The sequence below is a fragment of the Ambystoma mexicanum genome, chromosome 1q (genome assembly GCF_040938575.1).
Source record: "Ambystoma mexicanum isolate Mex_15411 chromosome 1q, UKY_AmexF1_1, whole genome shotgun sequence".
Lineage (NCBI taxonomy): Eukaryota > Metazoa > Chordata > Amphibia > Caudata > Ambystomatidae > Ambystoma > Ambystoma mexicanum.
The window spans coordinates 66,127,431-66,152,207 of NC_090922.1; the positions used below are offsets into that span (position 1 = coordinate 66,127,431).

General features: G+C 47.7%; 1 protein-coding gene across 1 annotated transcript in view; it reads right to left on the reverse strand.

Moving 5' to 3' along the window:
- VPS4A (vacuolar protein sorting 4 homolog A) overlaps positions 1 to 24,777 on the reverse strand; it is a 376,913-nt gene that overhangs the window by 26,871 nt on the left and 325,265 nt on the right. The window contains exon 10 of the mRNA XM_069635536.1: positions 21,293 to 21,433. Within this exon, the coding sequence (XP_069491637.1) occupies positions 21,293 to 21,433 (141 nt within the window). The remainder of the gene's footprint in view (positions 1 to 21,292; positions 21,434 to 24,777) is intronic.

The window sequence follows — 24,777 nt, forward strand, 5'->3', positions numbered from 1 at the left end:
AGGTAGATCGGTGATGAAGTCCATAGAAAGCGTATGCCAAGGGCGAGGCGGGATGTCAATAGGGCGTAAGAGGCCGGCTGGTTTTTCCTTTTGACTCTTGTTTTGGGCGCATACTCCACTGGACATTATAAAGTCTCTGATATCTTTTTTCCAAGACGGCCACCAGAAGTAGCGCTTGATCTTTTCCGAGATCTTGGTCATACCGGGATGTCCTTCGATTAAAGAATCGTGATAACAAGAGATTACCTTTTTCTGTAAATCTGTGCTGGGCAGGTATAACCGTTCTTGGAAATATAATAGGTTGTCCTTCACCGTAAAGTCCTTTCCCTGCAGATGCCAATTCTGTATGTCTGCTGGAGTTACCAGTAGCCTGGCTTTATCCTTAACTTCCTCTATGGATTGTGTGGCGATTACACCTAGAATTCTTTGTTCGGGAATGATAGGTACAGGTTTAGGATTGATCAAATGTTCTTCCACTCCCATCCGAGAAAGGGCATCAGCTTTACCGTTTTTTGTACCAGGTCGATAGGTAATTATGAAGTCAAACTCGGCAAAGAATAGTGCCCAACGGAGTTGCCTAGAGGATTGAGCTTTTGCGGTTTTCAAATATTGCAGGTTTCGGTGATCTGTAATCACAGTAGCGGTGTGTCGGGCCCCCAGAAGATAATGCCGCCAAGCCTTAAAGGCGGACTTGATAGCTAGAACTTCCTTATCAGTAATAGTGTAATTGATTTCAGGAGGCGAGAATTTGCGGGACCAAAATGCCACGGGATGCAACTGATTGGTTACTGGGTCCTTTTGTGATAGAACTGCCCCCATGGCAAGGCTCGAAGCATCAGTTTCAACGATGTAGGGGAGTTCTGGGCGAGGATGTTTTAAGATCGGTGCAGAGATAAATCTAGTCTTCAAATTCTGGAAAGCTTGTTCCGCCTCGGTAGACCATTCAAAACGTTTGTTTTTCTTTAACAAGGCGGTGATGGGCTGGACTATTCGAGAGAATTCGGGGATAAACCTGCGGTAAAAGTTAGCGAAGCCTAACATGCTTTGAACACCTTTTACGGAGGATGGCGATGGCCATTTGAGAATTGCATCGACGTTCTTTGAATCCATACGCACTCCGCTAGGTGATAATATGAATCCCAAGAATTAAACTTCAGTCACGTTGAAAACACATTTTTCCAACTTAGCGAAAAGTTTGTGTTGACGCAATCTCTCGAGGACCATTTTCACGTGTTTCCGATGTTGAATAAACGAGGATGTCGTCAATGTAAACAACAACACACACATCTATGAGCTCTCTGAGGACATCGTTCATAAAATATTGAAAGGCGGCCGGGGCATTGCAAAGGCATGACCTGATATTCAAAGAGCCCATACTTGGTGCGGAAGGCCGTCTTCCATTCATCGCCCTCTTTTACTCGTACCAAGTGGTAGGCTCCTCTAAGATCCAGCTTTGTATATATGCATGCTTTTCTGACTTGGTCCAGGAGTTCAGGGATCAAAGGTAACGGATATCTATTCTTAACGGTGATCTGGTTCAGGGCGCGATAATCTATACAAGTTCTAAGGTTCCCTTCCTTTTTTTGGAACGAAGAACAAAGCTGAGGAAGCAGGGGACTTGGAAGGACAAATAAACCCATTCGCTAGGTATTGATCCAGGTATTGTCGGAGGTGAAGATTCTCAGGCTTGGTGAGGGCATAAATTCTACTACAAGGAGGAGTAGATCCAGGTATCAGGTCTATCTGGCAGTCATAAGACCTATGAGGAGGTAGAGAGTTAGCCTGATCCTTCCGGAAAACATCTTGGAATTCTAGGTATTCAGGAGGTAACTGGGGAGCCTCCGAGGAAATTGCTGCCAGTGCAACACCAGGTGGAGGGTGACAAGTAGAGACACATTCTGGAAACTGAACCGTTCTTGCTCGCCAATCGATCTGAGGATTGTGCTTCTCTAACCAAAGAATTCCTAGAATAATCTGGAACTGAGGGGCCTTGATCACATCGAACACGATCTTCTCATGGTGTCCATCTTGACTTACTAGCGTCACTTCTTGGGTGGTATGCGTTACTGGTCCGGAGGCTATCTCCGTACCATCCACCGTAGTAATGACGTCCTTTACAGCCTTTGGACAAAGAGTCAGATTCATCTTCAAAACCATTTCATGATCCACATAATTGCCGATGGCACCGCTGTCGACGTAAGCTTCAATCGCATGTAATCGATCCGGATGTTCAGGGCTAATGAGGACCATAGGTATCACGAAATGCGAGGTCACTGAACTGGTTTTAACGCTCGGCAAGAGGACCTCTATTCTTGTCGGGCAAGGTCGTTTCCCTGCTCAGAGTTTGTGACCCTGGTAACTGCAGCTCCTACTGCCTTCTTGGCTGGTTTCACCGGACAGTCTCGAAGAAAGTGCCCCGAGTTTCCGCAATAGAGGCATAATTGCAGCTGTTTTCTCCTTTCCCGCTCCTTTTGTGTTAGTGGTCCTTTCAGGCCCCCTATTTGCATGGGTTCCCCGGAGTCTACTCCTTTGGTAGGAGTTGGTGGTTTGGAAAATACTCGAGCATCAAACTTGGAACGATCGGCCTTCCTGTTCTGCAGTCTGTGGTCAATTTGAACGACTAAGTCAATATAGTCCGAACAGTCTTGCGGGGGATTCACTACTTGGGCTAACACATCTTTGAGCTCTCCACGTAGACCTCTATAAAACAGCGTAATCCTTTTGTCCTCAGGCCATCGAGTTTCCACTATCAGTCTGTTGAAAGACGCAATATAAGCCAAAAGGTCTTGATTAGCCTGTCGCAATGAAAGGAGCTCATTGTCCAAGGCCTGCCCCTGTGAATGTCTTGCAAACAGTTTTTCCATACTGAGCTGAAAAGCTTGAAAATCATGGAGAACCGGATCATCTTGATTAACTAGAGGGATCGACCAGTCTGCCGCATTGCCACTAAGGTACGAAAGCACGAAAGCTACCTTAGCTTGATCAGTTGGAAAGGCTGCTGGCCGGCATAAGAAGTGCAACCGGCACTGATTAATAAATACTGCAAACCTCTTTGGGTCACCAGAAAATCGTTCGGGCGGAGCCAGAGGTACATTCCCAGGTAGGTTGATCTGCACTGGGTTCGTAGAGGATGTTGAAGGAAGATTTGCCCCTGATGCGGGTAACGGAGTTTGTCCGGCTTGTGACTGTAGCAATTGTCTAGCGAGATCGTCTGTTCGCTCTTTGGAAATAATCAGTTCCCTTCTTAGAGCATTCGCTTCCTGACGGGCTGCATGCACTTCTGCTCTTAGTTCCCCAAGTAACTGGGCTAGCTAGTCGGTATCCGAGGTTTCCATAGCGCCTGGGTGGGAGTTTTGCGGTAGGCTTTGTGTTCTGTAACGCTCACCTGATTCCCGCAGAGGCGCCGGTCTTGACTGGGTGAATGCCGTATCTTCAAAGGTGATGTGTAACACACGGTTGGCTCTTTGGGCTGGACCTCTGTGCACTGTATGTCTGACTTGAAGAGTAAGATGTCTGCAGATAGAAAATATGGGATTAATGAACTGGGGTTATTGGGTGCCTCTCTCCTCTTCCCCTTCTCTTCTCCTGTAGAACCCCAAAGGTTAACACCCTCACCTTAGGTAAGTGAACGCCGAGCTCTCCATCTGCCTCGGGGCAGGGTGCCGTAACCAGTTTCTTCACTGGATAAGGGTGCAGGCCTCTTGACCTCAGAGGACTGCTGTCCGTCGTTAACTGCACGAACGGTAAGTTCTGGGCACTTAAAATGTCTTAAAAGTCTTTTGTAATGATATCTCTTGTTTTGCAGGGTTCCGGAGATGGCGGATGGCGGGCTGATGAGAGTTGAGGATCGAACCCGCGTGAGGAATAGAAGCGCCTGGAAGCACGTAAGTAAGCGCTTGTAGCCTGCTTCACGATGCGCACTAACTGTCCCTTTTATCTTGCAGGTACAAGTTCGGAGCTTTAGAGAAGCTGAAGGGTGCTGGAATACCCACTGGATTCGGCGTGGGAAGGAGTAATGGCACGTGAGTAATAAAGTTGCCCAATGTCTTTAAACGCACCTTCTTTTGTCTTTCAGATGCGGGATGCAGTGCCGAAGGCCTCCGGAGCGTGCGAAGAGTAGGTAAACCTTTGTCTTTCAGATGCCGGAATGCAGCGCGAGGCGTTGGTGACAGCCGATGGACCAGGTAAGAGATGCGCTGCCACTGAAGACCGTAGTGCTAACCTGTTCTTTCTTTGTCTTTACAGGTGCTGATGAAGACTGGATTCCAGGATGGTAAGCCTTTGTTCCCTTAGGCCCAGGAACAGAAACAGAAGACACGATGAGCGTTCTGCTGCAGAGAATGCAGAATAACACAAAGCAAGATTCATCCATCGGGTGTGGTTTAAATAGCCTCCTGTAGTGCTTAGGTGTCTCCTTCCACAGCCACGCCTAGGTAAGAAAAGAGTTCCTGCTTTCCAGAAGAGTTCCAGTGTTCTGAACCTAGGGAGTGGCTCCTGCCCCACCCAACAGGAAAAGTAGTCCCAAACAGAAGAGGATCAGGGGTTCAACTGGCAGGTAAGTAAGCAGCATGGTCTGCTGCAGGTAAGTCCACCCAAGCATTATGAGCCTGGCGCTTCCAGCGCTGGGACTGGGCATCTTTATGAGCCTGGTGCCACTGGCGCCAGGACAGGGTCCAAAAGGTCCCAATTGGGACTGGCTGGCACTCGGAACCAGGGTTATGGGTCTGCTTCCAAGGGAGTCGGGCAAGTCCTGATCTTTTGGAAGCAGAGATCATGACATCGACACCCTCGACGTTATCGTCGTCTCCTACGTCGGGATCCCTCCCGACGGGCTGGTCTTCTTCCACGCCAATGCCGTGGCTTAAGACCTCGATCAGCTCTTCCTCAGAGGTTGAGGCCGAATCCACGCCGACCTCCTGCCCCCCCTTTTTCTTCTCCGTCGGAGGTTTCACGGGGGTCCTGTCGATGGGCATAAAAGAGGACTCCCTCCGCGGTGGCAGGGAGACTCTGATCCCCGAGGTCGCCACCACTGGTGTAGCCTACACAGGCTGAGCCAGGGCCGCCGCGACTGTCTCGATAGAGGCCTTGTCCGGATGGATTAAGGCTTTCACCACCTTAGGTGCGCTCACCGCCTTCTCCTTGGGGGGAGGGACACTGCCTCGCTCTCCCTCCGATGGGGCCTTCGAGCTCGACCCGGGCGTCTCCAGGAGCTTCGCCGGGTGCTCGGCCTTCCTCTTACCCGAACCAGAGCGTTGGCTCGTGGTTGATGGTGCCGGGGAGGATGCGCCCTGCCTGGCGCCCGTAGAGCCCGACCTTTCGGCGCTCCCGGTGCCAGCGGACTCGCGGTGCTTGGCCTTGTGTTGGACCCCCATCGCCGGGGCGTCCTCAAAGGTCTTAGAAGACCGCTCGGATTTCTTCTTCTTCTTCTCGCCCGACGGGGTCTTCCCTTCCAGCCAGTTGGCGAGACGTTGATGGCGGTCCTTCATGGTCCGCTCCAACATATTGCCGGAAAACGCACAGTCCTTCTCCACGTGCGTCTTGTCCTCATGTAGGCAGTAAAGACAAAAGGAGTGTTCGTCCTCCTTAAAGACATTCTGAAGCTGGCATCAGACCCTGAACAGCTTTCCGGGCGTCGAGCTTCCCTTCTCCTGGGCCATGTCCGAGATGGGCCTGAGAAACTTCTGGAGTCCTCCAAAAGCGTGGCTCGACGAAATCTTCACCCTTGAGGGGCGTAGACGAATCCGACACGGGTCCCCGTTGATCGGATGAAGAACCGGTGGAGCTTGAGGCTCTTTTTTACTGAAAAATCGAAGTTTTTGAGAAAAAACGTGAAAAAATAGCACTAACGCTCGAGAGCAATAGCACGAGGATCCCAACACTTGAACGTGCGGTAAAAATCTGAAGATGGCTGCCAGAGGCAGGGCTTAGGTAGAGGGCAGTCATTGGCTGTGGTCAGTATGACGCAGAGATCAGTGATTGGTTACCACTACGAAAGACAGATCAGAAACGAAACTGATACTGGTTTTTTCTTTACCGAGGATTCCCAGCCTGACGACGGGGAATATTCATGAGCATGTGAATCCATGCCAGACCCCATGCTGGAGAATATACATACCACAAAAAGTTTGAATCGTTTGTGGTATGTATATCAGGGTGGGGGTAGGTAAAAAAACTAAGAAACCCATAGGCTGCAGGGTTATACAGTATAATGAGCGGGGGTTGCGGTGGATACCACTGCAGCTGACCCGCTCAAAAAAAAGTCAGAGGGGGCGCTGTCACGCAACAAGATGGCCGCCTAAGAGTAGAGCTCCTCTCCGGCGTATTATCCTTCTAAAATTATATCCTGCATCTGCCTTCATCCGCGCTCCTGGACCAGCGGATTCGACCATTGTACCTATCCTGCACCCACCGGGAGAAACAACGGACAAAATCGGCCTCGGCGTGCCCAGATACGGCAGGCGGGGGGCCTTGTCCGCTCCTCAGTTCCGGAGCAATCTACGCGAGTGCCGCGGCCCTGAGTGGAGTGTGGGCCCTGCAGTGGGCGGGTCCAACCCCGCGGGCGGAACGGTATCCCAGCAACGGGACTGCCTCGTGTGCCACCCGATAGGAAGCAAAGATCGCTCATCAAGGACGGTCTCCTTTCTGGTAGGAGAAGCACCTTGAGACCTGAGCTGCGTGCGCCCTGCCCCGCCTGATTCGCCCACATTCTCCTACAGGGCCCTAGGGGGCCCTGTTCAGGCGGAACCCCCACTGGTCGCGAACACTGCCATAAAGAAGGGGGGCATGAAGCGGAAAGCACACAAGCTACAGACTCTAATCCTGTGGCTGACCGCGCGGGGCAGGTGGTACGGGCCTGCTGCGGATTAGACCCGCGGGCAAAAGAGGGAAACGGAGAGTGACGCCGGGAACAACCCTGCTTGGTATCTGCGTGTGGGCCCCCAAAAAGAAGCTCCTGTTGAATCAAACACTGTCTGTCCCACGGCGATCGTCCCACGCACGGTGCCTTCCTCGGCCCTGTGGCCGGAGGCGGCCTAGTATCACACAGCGGCTCCTAGATTGACTACCACAGCAGGCCTCCTCACAGTCCGAGGCGAGCCGCCCCCCAACGGCCAACTTCGATCCTCGCTACAACGGATATTAACATCTGGTGCACCCGTGGGATGGCTGGGAAAAAGACCGGGCCGATGGACTCTTTCACGAACTCACAAGCAATCGTAGAGGCCTCTGGCCCTTCGACAACAACTGACCTCCCTGCCACAGAAGACTCCAAGTTCGACCATCTGCTGACGACGGTTCAGAACGGATTCCTGGCGATAAATGTCAAGCTGGACGATATTGTCTCCACGATAGGATCCCTTAAAGCCAGGGTAGATAAGGAAAGTGCCAGAATCACTGATGCCGAAAACAGAATAAGTGCAAACAAAGACTCGACTCATCAAAATACTCCAGACATAGCTGGCTTGAAAAGTGAAATGAATAAGCTCCGCGATAAGTGTGATGATTTGGAGTCGAGGTCGAGAAGGAACAATATACGTATTGTCGGCTTGGCAGAATCCTTTTGCAAAGGCCCGATGGAAACCCAAATCGAAGCCCTTTTGAGGTCCCTCCTGGGTGCCGACTCCTTCTCTTCACAATTCTTGGTCGAGCGAGCACATCGCGTCCTGGCTCCACCGCCCAAACCGGGCCCCCCCCCCTGCACGATTGTGGCAAACCTTCTAAATTACAGAGACAGATGCGGTTCTGAGGCTGGCAAGGGAAAAGGGCCCTTTGAGACACGGCAACATACACATATATCCGGACTTCTCTGCGGGAGTCCAAACCCAGCAACGTTCCTACGAATCCATCAAACGACAGCTGCGGAGGTTCCGTATGCGCTGTTGTTTCCAGCAAAGCTACGGATACAACATGGCGGACGTCGCATTTCTTTGATTCCCCGGCAGCTGCATTGGCCTATGTGGAATCTGCTATTCCTCTACCTCCTGGTTGGAACAAACCTGATCAAAATCTCCTTCAGCAGCCGGTATAGTAATCTAAACGGTACACTGTCCGACCGCAGCAATGATCCACCCTGTACCTACAACGAATTGGATATTCTCATTTCACCAAATACAGGCAGGATTGTTCTATTTTTTGTTCTTCTAATTATTCTTCAACATTCAAGGACAGCCGGACGAGATGCGCTCGGCTACGAAGGCGGTGTTGCAGCACTCGCCCCCCTCCACGAGTGAAACCACAGGGTTTTGAATGGGGTTCATCATCAAGTTGGGCCAGATGGTGGGGGTGGGAACCGGGAAGTTGGGTCTGTTTAACCGGCCAGAGTTAAGGTCGAAAGCCCCAGTTGGGCAAGTTGCGAAACAGTTTGTTGTAGTGTTTAAAGTTAAAAATGCAGTCACAAGTCATGCGCTGATTCCCCCAAATCGTCATCCTGCTCTCCCAAGATTGTCTCTACACCAATTGATATGGCACATAAACCTCACACCTGCAGCGGGTTGTCGCTTAAGCTGCTAACTTGGAACATCCGGGGTCTGAACAATAGAGCTAAATCCAGCAAGGTGGGGGCATACATCGACAGGCACCGTCCCCATGTGGTAATGCTTCAGGAGACTCATGCTCTCCGAGAGACTAACGAGAAGATCTTGAAACAATGGGGTAACAACAGGTATTATACTGAATACTCGTCGCAGAGCAGGGGTGTCCTCACACTAATACATCCATCACTGGGGTTCGTCCCTGAAAAGAGTAGATCCGACCCGTTGGGTAGATACGTGGTGGTATGGGGCACATTGGCTGGGGAAAGATGGGTGCTGGTCAACTCCTATGGTCCAAACACGAAGACCCCGAATTTTATGCCCATCTCCTCACAGAAATAGAAGTGATAGCTGACACATGGGTGCTGTGGGGTGGAGACTTTAATACTATTCTAGATGTGCTACTGGATAGGTCTTCCAGTCGACAAAGGTCACTCAGCAGATCCGCTAACACCATCCACCAGGCCCTACAGGATAGGGCATTGACCGATGCCTGGAGAGGGATACATCCCACAGACCGTCAATACACTTTCTATTCGTCAGCCCATGATTCTGAATCTAGGATGGACTATTGGTTCATATCCGCTTCTCTGCTGAGCTCCGTGGTGGGCTGTGAAATCCTCCCCCGTACGTTTTCTGATCATTCCCCAGTCACGTTCGAGATGACGCTCCACAATATTAAGCGTCCGTCCCCGCGCTGGAGAATGCCCCCTAACATCCGCGTGGTTGAATCGTTGCAAACTGAGATGGAGGAGTTCTTTCGGCTGAACATGGGGTCGGTGGGGGATTGGGCTACGGTGTGGGAAACGTTTAAGGTCTGGGTGAGGGGTAATCTTATGTCGAAAACCACTGGCCTCCTAAAGAGTGTCAGGTCCAACCTCAATATGATCGAAACACCTGAAAACTCTTGAAAACAACTATAGTGTAACGCATGACAAGAACACATTGGTGGACATCAATGCACACCTCCTCAGATTCAATGAGCTAGCAATCCAGGAACTACAATACATGTCCACTCCGACCAGGGCCCGTAGATACGGTGAAGGAAATAGAGCAGGACATCACTTGGCGCATATATTACGTAACAAACACAATCATCCCCCCATCGCAAGCATAATGACAGACGATGGTGATCCCGTGCACACAGAGGAAGAAATCAATGCCGAATTTGCCAAATATTACACCAACCTATACGCAAATCATGATACACAGAGTCTTGTAGACATAGCGACATACCTGAACGAGATAGATCTCCCTACCCTCTCACCCGAGGACAATGTTGTCCTCGAACAAGATATAACCAAGGAGGAGATCGCTGAGGCAATTAAAGCATTGGCGGCTGGAAAAACCCCAGGCCCCGATGGCCTAAGCTCGGACCTCTATAAAACATATACAACAATACTATCCCCTATTCTAACTCATGTATGGGAGGAAGCTCTGAGCTCCGGCTCCCTCCCAGATTCCATAACCGACGCAGTCATAACGGTCCTATTGAAGCCTAGACGTCCGGCCCATGACCGCTCGTCCTATCGTCCACTCTCCCTAATAAATACAGATGCCAAGATATATGCGAAAGTGCTCGCGAATAGACTCCTCCCTAAAATGACTTCCCTAATACACCCTGATATTATGCTCACTTGGATCCCACAGGGGTGTCGATCGGACCCGGACAGCTGCGGTCTCCATCACGTGATGAGTAGTGCAGAGATGACTGTCTGGACTGCCCCGCCTAGTCTTGTCTGCTGGACCCGAAGAAGTATTTTCCTGCAAGTGGAGACAGGGATTAACCACCTGTGGGTTTTAGTGATGGCCTTCCAACTGTTCTCGCTCTCCCCCACTAATCACCTCCGATATCCCCTTAGTAACCTCACCTTATGTTTGTAAAAGATGAGCTCTCCATCCTGCGTGTCTTGCAGGGGCGCTTAGAAACCAGTTACTTCACTGGTTTGAAGGCGTTGGGAGAGTTCCGGTAAGCATTGACTCTGAAGTCCCAGGCGGGATTGGTAAGTATCAAGTTCAAAGAGTTCAATGTGCCCGATGTTCACTCTTGTCCCCTTACTTCCTTAAGTTGCAACTGAGTTCGTGAGAAGAAGGTCTCGTAGCTGCTGCTGGCGTTCAGGTAAGAGTCTGTGTTACCCAACGCTGTCCGGTAACTATTGCATGCGTGAACGTGTTGTTTTTCTCCCTCTTTACAGATCCGGCATATGAAGATATGGAGAATAATACCGCAGGTGGTAAATAAGGTAAGTCTATGGTAGTAAGAGGTATTGGTTGATTCCCTTGGCTCACCTTGTTATTCTTGTGCCCCTAGGTGCCGGAGTACGGCGAAGAAATGATGGAGACAGTGCCGGATCGAATGATGCTGTGAGAACTGGTGAGTATGGCGCCGTGCTGGAGCTGGCGAAGCGACGCGTGCAGGACTGATGTACTTTCCAGGTCGGGAGATGAAATGGATCCGGAATCAGGTGAGGAATTTGAAATAAGTTTGTTTTCTAACCTTGTCCTTTTCTTCCTCTTTATTCTAGGAGCTCCGGATTCGAGGCGGGCATGGCAGAAGACTGGATGCTGGCTGCAGGCACGCGGGCGTGGCAGAAGACTGGATGCTGGCTGCAGGCACGGTGAGAGTCACGCTGCTGGATGCAGAATAACACGAAGCATGTGCTGCTGTTCGGGCGTGGTTTAAATAGCCTCCAAAGTAGTCCCAGGAAAGAAGTTCCCCAGGACCACACCCGAGTAAAAAATAGTCCCTGTAGTAAAAATAGTCCCATCCAGGCCTCACGTTGGCTTGGATTTATTGGCAGCATGGTCTGCATGAGGTAAGTAATGTCTATGAGCCTGGTGCCTACGGCGCCAGGACTGAACCCAGACAGCCCTAGCTGGGGCTGCTGGGGTTTTTGTAAATCTCTGGGTGCCTGCTCCCGGGGCTGATGGGCTTGATCCGGTAGCCCGGGGGTAGGCATCATGACACCTGATCAATGTGGCTTCATCCCGACGAGATCCACTGCCCTAAACCTACGTAGACTGTTCGGTATTATGGCCCAGATCAAGCCTGACGCGCAGGCAGTGGCCGTCTCGTTGGACGCCGAGAAGGCATTCAACTCTGTCTCATGGGCATGCATGTTCGAGGGCCTCAAAAAATTTGGCTTTGGCCCGTATTTCGCACACTGCATCAGACTGCTCTACACCTCTCCCAAGGCTAGGGTCCTTACAAATCGCACCCTCTCTACCCACTTTACCTTGCATCGTGTCACCAGGCAGGGTTGCCCCCTCTCCCCCATCCTGTTCGAACTCACTGTTGAACCAATGGCGGCTGCAAGCAGGAGAGAACAAGAACTGATGGGCATCAAGTTGGCCGGCAGCTACCAATCTATCTCATTATATGCGGACGATGCTCTATTGTATATACCTAAACCGGAAAACAATTTAGAGCCCATATTGGCAGTAATACAGGACTTTACTCTGCATTCAGGGTACAAAATCAACACAACGCTAAATCTGAAATCTTCCCATTGACACAGTCCACCTCCTGCCCTTCACGTACACACGGTCTGTGATGGTCCCCGGATTACATCAGATATCTGTGGATCCTTGTATCTAGAGAAAAACAGTCGCTATATATAGATAATTACAAATCCACTTTACAGACGATCCACGCCAAACTCCAGATCTGGACAAAGTTGCCCATATCACTGGCCGGTCGGATAGCAGTGCTCAAAATGGTGATCCTCCCCAAACTCTTATACATCTTTAATAATGTCCCGATATGGCCAGGCAGACCCTTTTTTGAAAACCTGCGATCTCTGCCAACAGGCTCAAATGGGAAAAACTGGTGGAACCCTACGACACGGGATTATGAGCTGTACTATCTTGTATCTCAGGCTCATTATGCCAAATACTGGCAGAATCCTATTTCGGAAACACCTCATGTCCCCATTGAACGCCTGGGCTGCAATCGGCAAGCGCCTCCACATTGATATTCCCTATGTCTCCCAAGCTCCATTGTGGAATTTTCCGGGCATAGCCCCCTCGTATGACCACGGTATACAGAAAGCCTGGATCCCGAACTATGACATTACAATGAAGGCTATGTTCCCAAATGGAAGCTTTGTCACCCCCGAAGACTTCGCTGACACAGTGGGGAGAGGTCAACTTGTCACGCTACAATATCATCGTATGAAAGCGGCGTTCAAGAAACGCTGGCCATCATTCCCAGCTGAGCCACCCGAGCACCCTTGTTATCAGGCACTCCACTCACAGGCTCATGTAGGCGTCTCCACACTGTACAACATAGTCCAGACACATACAAAGTCCTCCAACAATATAAAGTCCACCTGGGAAGAGGACATGGGTACAACAATAGAGGAAGGATCGTGGTTGAGGTACTGCCACCTTACAAAGAAGGACTCCCTCAACGCGGGGTTCAGACTCATACAATTCAAAATACTCAATAAACTCCACTATACCCCTGTTAAGATGGCTAAAATCAAGGGGTCCACAAGAACGAACTGTCCCAAATGCAATAACCCTCAAGCTGACTCATACCATATGTACTGGGCCTGCCCTGAAATAATTGGATTCTCTAAGACGGTAGTGAATATACTGGAAGACATTACGTAAATTCCCGCACAACTTACCCCCAAGAAATATCTGTTTGGCGACATCGGTAAATTCCAAGAAAAAACCAGGAGGCTTGTGTGGTGGCTAAAAAATGTATCTTGCAAAAATGGAAGAGTCCCCACGCCCCCTGTGCAGAACAATTCCTAAAATCACTGACATATGTGCACGAATGTGAAGAAACGTACATGGGTCTGGTCCCCTCTCCTTGCAGACCTAAAGACATTTGGTCAGCATTCAGGTCTTACCTTCGCACCACCCCACCTAATTCGGAAGAGGACGATGCCGACTGAAATGTGTGCCTTCATCCCGCCAACAAATGTTTAATATCTTTAACTGTGATGTTGTTTTATATAGATATATGTATGGGAGAAAACAAAGTGTACAACATGTATATCCAATGCCACGGAGTGGTTCATGCGTGTGTATTGTGAACTGCAACTGAAAAAAGATAAAAAGATAAAATAATGCTGCAGGGGTGTCCCTCACAAAACACCACGCTCACTATACTATACAGTACAGTGACCGGGGTTTGCCGGGGATACCCCTACAGCTGACCCGAGAAACAAAAAAAAAAAAATAACTGAAAGGGAACTGGCGTCGCAGGGACCAGCGAGTCTGAAGGAAAGTAAAGTAGGGGAGTGGAAGTGTAGGGCGGGAGGGAGGTTAGGGTTTCTTTAGATTTGGGGTTGTTTAACACTGAATGACCGAATGGGAAATGTACGAGCAATGTTGCATTATGTACATTTCTCATTCAGTCATTTCTATCGCACTTCTTTCTGCCGCTGTAAAACAACACCAAACCTAATGATGGTTTCTACATGCTTTGATAAAAGTAACACATGTATCACCAGTGCTCCAGAGAAGATCTGCAAGTGGGAGTATTGTACTTCCTCTTTTTTTAAGTTGGGAGTCAAATTATTTTTTAGGAAGAAGAAATCTAAGTCCAATTCCCTGTAGGAGTATTTTATAAAGCGTGTAAAACAATTTTTTAACTGGAAAAATGAAAATGGTTTTGTAAAAATAGTTTTTTGCACAATTATTCATGTACATTAAAAGAAACCGGTTGACTTCTTCCTATCAGGCAGTAATAGTTTCTTCCTGTGGTACGATATGCACTACTAGTCCAAACATATCTATGGAGCTTTGCTGGTGAACTAAGGCGCACAAGGTTGTGTGTGTCAGTTTCCTATTTTTTTATTGGGGGATTTTTGCTCCCTATTTTAATTTTTTGGGGAGTATTTGCCTATTTTTAGGGAGTAAAAGTGGCTGATCTTATCTGTAGGGCTGTGTATAACTTAACTTAGTATCTGTTCTATTGTGTAAAGTCCTAAACATTACGGCACTCTTCTATTTTACAAACATTTTACACATTCTAGGTACTTGGCTTGCTGCCTTATGCAAGGAAACTTTCTTCATCCCCTGAAGCAAACAACATTTTAGTGTAACGTCTGCTTTTTGCATTTCACCGCCTCCCTTTACACTTTCTCACCTATCCTATACAACCGGGGAGGCTGGAATGGGAACATGTGACCCTAAAACAGATCAGTCTGCAGAAATACTATTTCTGCTAAGTAACATCTTTCTTCTGCAGCATGGAATTGGTTTTAGATTCACATGTGGTGTCTAGACTAATGAGCAGTGTTTTCCTTAGCGGTGCAGGGGAACAATTCCATAAAACAGCCTGCAGAGCTAAGTATTTGCTTGTCCGTATCGATGGAGATATACTTGGTGAATACATGCACAAAACTCCATTCTGCTGCCTTTGATATTGAGTTCAGAGACTACCTTGGGTAGAAAGGAAGGACGCACCCTCAGTTCAACTCTATCCTTGAGGAACATAGTAAAGCGCGGCTTAGATGAAAGTGCCTGCAATTCACTCACTCTGAGAGCAGAAGTAACCGCAACCAAGAACACCATCTTGGAAGAGAACAGTCTCAAAGGACAAGAGTGCAAAGGTTCAAATGGATCACCCATCAGGAATTTCAAGACCAAATTCAGATCCCAAACCGGCACCTGGAACGGGGACGGCGGGAACACTTTAGCAAGTCCTTTAAGAAATTGGGGCAATCAAAGGAATGACATTGCATTACTTACCGTAAAAGCATTTCTGATGGTTGTATCTGCTTAGATTCACATGCTGTGCATAGTCCGACATCCAGTGGTCACTGCAGAGTATTGCATTTTGTGTTTCTTAGTCGAAAAGGGGACGTCGACAAGGCGTGTCTGTAACACTATCCCTATAGTGACATGCAGTGTACCCACAACCCCTCACGCGTCGAGGTCCCTCTGTTTGTATTTTTTCTGCCCTGAGGGAGCCTTCTATACGTGAGTGAGTACAGAAAAGAGAGAGATGTAGAAGGATGTCTATTTTCCTTCCATCCGAGCGGGGAGGAAGGGTGGGCGCATGTAAATCTAAGCAGATACAACCATCAGAAATGCTTTTACGGTAAGTAATGCATTGTCTTCTGATGTTTGTTAATCTGCTTAGAATCACATGCTGTGCATAGACTAGCGAGCAGTACCTGGAGTTGGAGGTGGGTTGTGAGGAGGAACAGTAGAGAAAAGATGTCTTAATACTGCTTGTCCCACCTGGGAATCAGATCTAGAGTGAGCATCTAGACAGTGTTTTGTAAAGGTGTGTACAGAACTCCAGGTTGCCGCTTTGCAAATGGACTCAAGGGGAACGTTTGCAATGAATGCTATGGATGCCCCAGTGCCTCGAGTAGAGTGTGCTCTTGGCTTGAAGGGTAGTTCTGTTTTAGCAAGAGAGAAACAGAGTGATGCATTGAACAATCCATCTAAATATAGTGGACTTTGAGACTGCATTCTCCTTCTCTTCCTGCTGCCACGTAGACAAAGAACTGATTAGTCTTTCTCAGTGGCCTAGTTCTTTCCATATAAAAAATGACAGCTCTGCGCACATCGAGTGTATGCAGGCTCTTTTCTCCCAAATTGGAAGGGTTTTGAAAGAACGTTGGTAGTTCTATTGACTGGTTGACATGGAATTTCGATATGAATTTCAGTGCAAACCTTCGGTGTGTGCGTAGAACCACCTTATCTTTGTGAACTGTTACAAAGGGGTCTAGAATAGAAAGAGCCTGTAGTTCACTTACTCTCCTAATGGAGGTGATAGCTATTAGGAAAGCAGTCTTAAGAGTGAGGTCCTTAAGAGTTGCCTTGTGCATGGGTTCAAAGGGTGAGCCCATGAGCCTGGTAAGTACCACATTAAGGTCCCAGCCGGGAGCTGGGTTTGCTATCGGAGGGTGTATTCTCTTTACCCCCTCCATGAAGGCTTTGATAACTGGGACTTTCCACCATGACACCTTAAATTGAGAGGTGGTGTATGCAGAAAGTGCCGCTAGATGGACTTTAATAGAATTGAACACTAGACCGGAGTCCAATAAATGGGTCAGGTAAAGGACAATTTCTATGGGAGAGCAGTGGACTGGGTTGATGCTCTTACCTCTACACCAGATGGCAAATCTCTTCCACTTGCTAGAATAGCAGTGGCGAGTGTTGGGTTTTCTTGCTTCTCTGAGAATGTCCATGCATCTCTGAGGGAGTTGTAAATGGCCAAATTCTATGACCTCAGGAGCCAGGCTGCTAAATTCATGTTCTGTGGGCATGGGTGTAGTGTCTTGCCCTTGTCCTGTGACAGCAAGTTGTACGGGCAGGGCAGTTTCACTGGTGGGGACAAGGACATCTCCATCAGGTCCGCAAACCATGGTTGGCGGGCCCACATCGGGGCCATCAGTATCATGGTGACTGGTTCCTGGTGCATCTTGTGCACTATCTTGTTCAGCAGAAGAGTCGGGGGAAAAGCGTAAACAAATTTCCCTGACCATGGTATCCAGAGACCGTTCCCCTTGGAGCGGTTCTGTGGGTATCTGGAGGCATAATCTAGGCATTGTGAGTTCTCCAGAGTTGCGAACAGGTCTATTTCTGGGAAGCCCCATTGTGTGAAGACGTCGAAGACGATGTCTTCGTGTAACCGCCATTCGTACTCTGAGGGCAGAGGGAAGTCTCTGCTGAGTTCATCTGCTAGCAGATTGAGTTCCCTTGGTACATGTTGTGACAATAGGAACATGTTGTGTCTGAGAGCCCACTTCCAGATGTTCTGGGACAGCTTGGACAGTCCTGGAGAGTGAGTGCCCCCTTGCTTGTTGAGGTAGTACATGGCTGTGGTGCTGTCCGTGAGGACCATCACCGTCTTCCCTTGTAGGTGTGTCTGGAAGGCTTTTAGTGCCTTGAACAACGCAAGTAGCTCTAATAAGTTTATGTGCTTGGAAGCTACGGTCGGAGTCCAAACTCCGTGAGCAGTCTGATGGGGTAGGTGAGCCCCCCCTCCTGTGAGGGAAGCGTCTATGGTTAGAGTGGCTTCCACTGCGGGGGTGGCGAATGGTTTCCCTATTACCAGGTTTTCCTTCGACCACCACCGTAGCGAGAGAACCAAGGCCTGCGAGACCACCACTAGATCGTCCCATTGTCCGCTGGCCTGACACCACTGGCTGTTGAGCCACTCTTGCATTGGGCGCATGCGCAGGCGCACGTGAGGTACCAAATAAATACATGACGCCATCATTCCTAGCAAGCGCATTGGTTTGCGTACCGTCACCTCTCGACCGGCCACATATTGAGGGATCTGAAAAAGCATATTTTGGACCCTCTCGTTGGAGGGGAAGACAAGGCTGTCCTTTGTTCGAATTAGAGCCCCTAGGAATTGTTTGATTTGGCTAGGGTCTAAGCTGGACTTCTTCTCGTTGATGGAGAAGCCCAGTTGGAACAAAAGGTCTACTGTCTTCTGGGTGTTTGAGAAGCATGTCTCGTAGGACTCCCCTGTTATGAGCCAATCGTCGAGGTAAGGGTATACCGGTATGGACAACCTGCGCAGGTGGGCCGCTGCCACTGCCATTACCTTCGTGGATACCCTCGGTGCAGACGCTATGCCGAAGGGTAGCACTCTGAACTGGTAGTGTTTGCCCTCTATCATGAACCTGAGGTATTTTCTGTGCGCTGGCAACATCAAAATATGAAAGCATGCATCTTTCATGTCTAGTGTTGTCATGTAGTTCTCCTGAGATAGCAGGGGAATTACCTCCTGTAATGTTACCATACGAAATGTTTGTGGTTTTACAAATTCTTTCGCTGGGCGCATACATTGACTGGGATTTTGGCTGCAGATCTTGAAGTCTTCCTGCTGCAATTCTTCTTCTGTGCTGAGGTACTGTGTTGGCTGGGGTATTTACTTACCTTAAGCCGGTGTGAGTTCTGTAAAGCTTTAGGGGCGATTTCTATGATTGGAGTCCTCTCATCCAGTCCATCCAAGCCCACTGCTGGAATCCTCCTAGGGTGTCTTCTCAGAAGTCCCTGGACTCTTTCAACAACTCTAAAGCGAAATACATACTTGTTTGAACAGTCTTCCCGAGGAACTCTGACTTTTGCTACTTCTGTGCCTATCCTGACCTGCTTGTTGGACACTAGAGACCTAGTGAACCCCTCCCGTTCTGCCAATGAGAAAACGCATGCTCCAAGAACAGGGAAAGACTTCGAAAGGATTGGGCATGTTTAAAAGTGCACTTACTTATGGAGAGTGAGCAGTTACACAAGTTCTTACTTACCTTGAATATGTTCTGCAATTCTTAAAAGTATTAGTACTTTTTTTTTTACTCACCTGTGACATGGTTATGCCTCTTGCCAAAAGTAATGCTGTTCACTTCACTTTGCCATTTCTTTTAGGATATAAAATTAGAAGTATACCAACTGGGTCTTGCTTCTCCTGACCTGCTGTATAGCCTGCCTAGAATAAGTCTGCCTTAAATTTTACCTGCCTGTAATAGCTGTGTGCCATTCTTAAAAAGTATCCTGTCGGTATATCTGACCTTGGTCTGCCTGGTGCAATCCTAAATGAATGTAGAACTTTATTGCTTTCCTTAGTCTGTGTTCCACTGATCTGAAAAGCAAATGTAATTGTATATTCCATCAAAAGGTCTTACTCACCTGGTATAACAGAGTTATCCTGAATATAGTTATAGGTTTATACTGTTCCTTGAATCTGTGTTCCACTATTCAGAAAAGTATCCTGGTAACAGGGTTAGTTTACTAAGTGATTCCTTAACTGAGTGTCACTGCATAGTTGACAGGGTCTACTACCCTTGCTTTACTGTAACGTAATCTGGAAGTAACGTATAGTTTTACTCCCCATGAATAGGCATGTCCTACACTAAATGTGTATGGTAAGGTCTGACTTCCCTAGAATGACTTGGTTATTCTGAAGGTTTATGCTTTTGTCGGTGTACCTTCAAGCATTGTATTGTGTTTTTATAATGTGTTTATGACTATAACAAGGTACTTACCCCAAGACTTAACTTGGCCTAACTGTACTTATAATACATCTTTATCTTTTATAATGCTTCTGGTTGTAGGTGTTTCTGTTGGGCGCTTGGTATACTACAAGTTATTTGTACCTTCCTACAGCCCTCTCTCCCTTGTAAGATAAGCCTGGCTGCTCTGTTTACTCTAACAAAAATTCCTGCGTTACAGCCTTATACTAAGAGTGGAGTGTGGTACTGTCTCAGTTGTATGGTTTTGTGAAGCCCCTAGTTGGACTTCAGAAAAACTGTCTTAACAGGGGCTTCGACTCAGACCCCAATCGCCTGTTTTCCCAGGTAGCACCACGGCTTGGAGTCATTACTAGCCCAAGACACCTTGCCACACCGGGTTACACAGGGGTCAGCGATGAAGTGCTACTCTATTGCTATACAAATGGCATTAACATAAAAGAAATGCAGCTGCTTCCGGTGATTAAAGGTGATTCAAAGGTGTTTTATCATCCAAATCATGCTTCAACAAGCAAATGCAGTAAGCATAAGGTTCAGATATGGGTCACAATCCGAGAAGAGGTGTGTAACACATCATAACTGAAACGCACTCCCGGACATGGCTGTGATTTCTGCTGTTTGGATTGTGAGTTGCTAAACTACAGATAGGGGGACAAAACATTTACAATATTTTGTGCCGTGCTCGTTGCAGATCTCTCAAGTATGTTTGTCTGCTATGTGTTTTAAAAGGGTACTCGAGCAGGGTTGGATTGGCTCATCTGCAACTTGGCCCGTGGCAGGCCCAAAATCATGTGTAGTCCCTGGCGGCTGGTTTCTGGCCATGCATGGGCCGGTTTGAAAAAGAAAAAGTTAACATTTTTTTTTAAACAAACAAAAAGCACCCACAACAGCATTGATTTGCATGCATGATGTGTGCATCATAAATTATGATGATGCATGCATCTTTCACATGCTGCTGCAGCAGCATCCAGCCAACTTTGCACCAGACCTGCCGATGAACTTAACTTTTAATGGTATCCACTACAGAGTAATTGCTCATTTTACTAAAGCCGATATGATAGCTCAGTGGGTTCAGCGCTCGCTACTGCGATGTGTGTGTGTGTGATATGCAGGTTGCAGTTTCGAATCCCAGCAAGGCCATCTCAGCCTTTCATCCTTCTGAGGTTGATAAATGAGTACCAACACAGGTTGGGTGATATTGTGTGCATATTTGTTCTATAAAAAAGAGCTTAAGCGCAAGTGCTATACAATGACATATCATTTGGCCTTGGATGTCTGCTTGCATTCACAGTAATTTGACAATATATCTATACACATAGATATTAATTATACATATGGTGATACATTCTTGTATGAAATGTATATCACATTAGTGAAATCATAACCCTATTTTTCGCAGTGTACTTAAGGAACAATGCTATTTGATGCCACTTCCTGTTTTGTCAAAGGTTGTGTTTCATTGCTTCCTGGGATGTCACTTTCAGGTGGGGTAAAATGACATCACTTCCGGTGATGTCATCAGAGGGGCGAGGGGTAGGCCACTTTTTTGAGGCGGGAGTGGGCACTTTTTCTTGGGTGTCCGGGCGTATTTCTTGTTCCAGTCCGACCCTGACCCCAGTACTATTTCTGCACAGTATTAGGAGTAGGTCGAACATTGCCGTGCCACAAAAATGCATTAAAAAAATACATATTTGCAACGAGGGCACTATTCTACTAAAACATGCGTATCATCCCAAACTCCTCTACATAAAAGAGGTGAAAAGATCACCTCTAGACACCATATTTTAGACTCAACCAGCCTCTACTTACCATGCACACCACAGGCTCGAGGAGCTTGTCACTGGGCACATCCATCCAGGTCATCTCTATTGCGCTCGGATCCCCTGGCGAGCATGGGGTTAAGAGGTCATCCACAATAAGGGTAGGATTTGTGCGAGATGGGCCTTTGCTCTGAAACCAAACAAAGAAAGCGCTGCTGCAGTGACTCACAGGATTATAGAAACGGTCAAAGAAATGGTACAACCTCATTGCTGCATCCCCTTAAATTAATCACCATCTAACAATGCATCCGTCACCTCTTTCCGGCTTCTTCTCCATACCCTCCCAGCTGCTCGTTTGCATTCGTTTCCAAGACCATGTCCAAAGTGGTCGTCACCTTTCAACAGATGTTCTGGGATTTATGGTTTGAAGACGCAAACTTTCTCTCCAAAACACTTTCTTAGCCTTTTTGTAGCCGACCTCTGACTCACAAGTGCCCACCTACTTCCTTGCCGGACCCTTCCAGATGTTCTCCTCTGCACGGCTGGCATCTAATTTAGTTACAGCCGATTCACTCTGCCACACATGCCATGCCCGCCACACTGCACTGCTTTGCTTCTGCTGAGTTGCAATTCTTCTCCTTCCAACCTCAGCATCCGCTCTTCCCTACTTCTTCCAGTGGCTGCCAAATCCCAGATGACCATACACACGGTCTTTACTCAAGCGTGTAAATTCACTATGCTCTCGTACCTGTTTTTTCACCCACGCACGAAATCCACCATAATCACAAGCTTTAGGATGCCAATGCAGTCTAACTAAAAAGTTACTTAACTGTGTGGACAAACATTTTCTCTGGGATCCTCCAAGAAGGAGAAACTGTGGGAACCTCTGATGTGAACCTTCTCATGCCCCTTTTGAGATAATGGGCAGAAAGGACAATGTGGATTCTGCTGTCCACTGAACGCGACATGCACTATTTGGGACATTAATAATGCAGTATTTACTGGCATAACGTGGAGACCCTTGATCTGCAGAAGAACAAGTTACTCTCTTACCTGGTAACGTTCTTTCGATGGGATGGTCAGACAACGTATTCCATATCTATGACAGTAAGCAGCACAGCTGTGGTGATTACTGTCATAGATATGGAATACGTCGGAGGACCCAATCCCCTCGAAATTACAGTTCTCTGGTACAGCCTCATCATGACACCTCCATAAAAAAGGGTCAACGTAGCTGCCAACATTTTTCTGGCAGAGTTAAGATGCCTGCATAAACATGTAATCACGTCTTTACTGAAGAATGACAAACATCTGGTATTAATCAAGTAATTGATACCCCCTGAACTACTGTCAGTCAAAGCAATTTCTTAGTTGGGGAGGGGAGTGAATATTTAGGAGATGTTTTATCTTTTAGATTATATACCCAAGACAATGGTAGACACAAAGTAGAACCTGCTGAGAGAGCGTACCGAGACACTGGCAGAAACCAGGGCACAACAGGAGGGGGGGGGATTATACTTTCAGCTGGGGTATATCCCAGACCTAGGTTGAAAGCCACTTGATACCAAAACACCAGTGGGTGTCGGATGTTGGGGCCTATGAAGGACACCCAGCCAAGAGGTCACAGAAGTAACTTCTGAAGCCTTCTGCAGTCCCTTATTCCAGGTACCTGTAGAAAAACACCACATCGAGTAAAAAATGACCGAATTGCTTTGGCCGATTCTTTTTGAAATGTTCGTACAGTTTTATTAAAATATAGGTTGGGGGGGGGTAAGGGTATTAGGCAAGGTAGGGAGGGGGTGGTGCCGGGGGTCTCCTCCCCCCCTCATCATTTAAAAACAAATGGTGCAAAAAGTCAGTAGGAATTTTGTTTTTTTTCCTAAAAAAAGATGGTCATTTCTCCATTAGTTGGTTTCATGGCCACCCTTATTCCAGACACAGGCAGTGGCCAGTTTTGGCAGGTTCAATGACTTGCTGGAGAGTATAATTAAAGCCCTGGTGTGGCTCAGAACAAATAGTGGAGACAACTGTAGGAAAAGCATGGTATCAACAGTAAGACAGACGCAAGTGACCACATTTCAAGGGTGTTTATTGAACTTCAATAAGGGTTTGATAAACGCCCATCTAATACTAAATCTACAGATGGGAGCAAGCTACGATCATCAAATAATGACGCGGTCCTAGTGGTGTCTTGTCAAAATATAAGGACCTATTCTAATAAACCTATTGCCAATCCTTACTTCTAAATACAAATAGTGTGAGAAACAGTGTTACGAAAAAAAAGAAGTGTTCACAAAATGATATGTCAGGATGATCAGGCCGTTGGCCTCCCTTCCCCAAGTTTTCAGCACGGGGCAAGGCGGCACACTCGAGCTTAGCACACACTGTTTTCACCAGCACGAGGATGCAGTTCAGTACAAACACCAGGGCCTTCTGCAACAAAGTCTCTTTTCCCTTGAATGTCTCCTATTCGTAGAATAGCATGGAGTGCAAAACAATATTTAAAGTTTGCTTCTCTTTCAGGCTTACACAATTGAAAAGGGATATCCTTCCCCAACCTTCTTACTTCCAGATTCACTTTGTTTTACTGTCAGAGACTTTCAAAACTATATGGCTTTGCTTTAATCCCATACATGAGCACTCCGACACTGCTGCATTCTGGTACTTGTTTTTCTTAAGATCAATTACTTTTACTTTACATTTAGTTCTGTTTCAAACAGGCCTTCTTGGAGATTCTATTCACTTTTCCTCTACTTAGTGATTTCCCCGTTTTGGATTTTAGTTTAGTTTGTTCTTCAGTGTTCACATCACTTCCCTTCACTTCAGGGACTTTGCTTTCATTTTACAGAGACTTCCGATATTGTGTTGACTCGCACAAGGTCACTGTTACTTTGGCTCACTTTCTCGGGTGATTCCCTGTTCACTCTGAATCCCCCTCAGTCGGGCCAGGTCCTCTTAACACAACGTTCAATGAGTCTCTCTCCGACAGGCTCGGAACAACTTCATTTATTTTGTCATCAACTTTCACCTTCCTTTTTGGGTTCAGGCCACTTTCCCATTTTACTTGGTGCCTTGACTCACGCGCTCCGCTTCTGTGAGAAACCTGAAGGTGTCTCACTTACTAGTCCCCAGGGATCTGTCATCCAGGTGGCCAGGACATGGCATCGCTATTGGATCCAGTTTCTGGGGGTGGACCAGTGGGGGAGGATCACCTGGATGAGGGGTCTTAGGGGAGTTGAAGGGGAACACAGACAGGCGAGAGTCGGTACCCCCTTCCATGCACCACCTTTTCCCCATCCTACCCTGTAGGATATCTAGAAACTCTACCCGCCTTTTCCAACACAATTTCCTACACTGTGACAAAGGACCTACACCAGAGCCATTTCCCAACACAAGGGTCGGGCAAAGTCAGGCAGTTGACAATAACTACACACCCAACGGCCCTGTCTCTTCACCACAGGGATAAAAGGCGAAGCACGAAAGCACACTTCGAGCAAGGCCAACCGCACAAGGCAGCAGCTATTGCGAACCGGC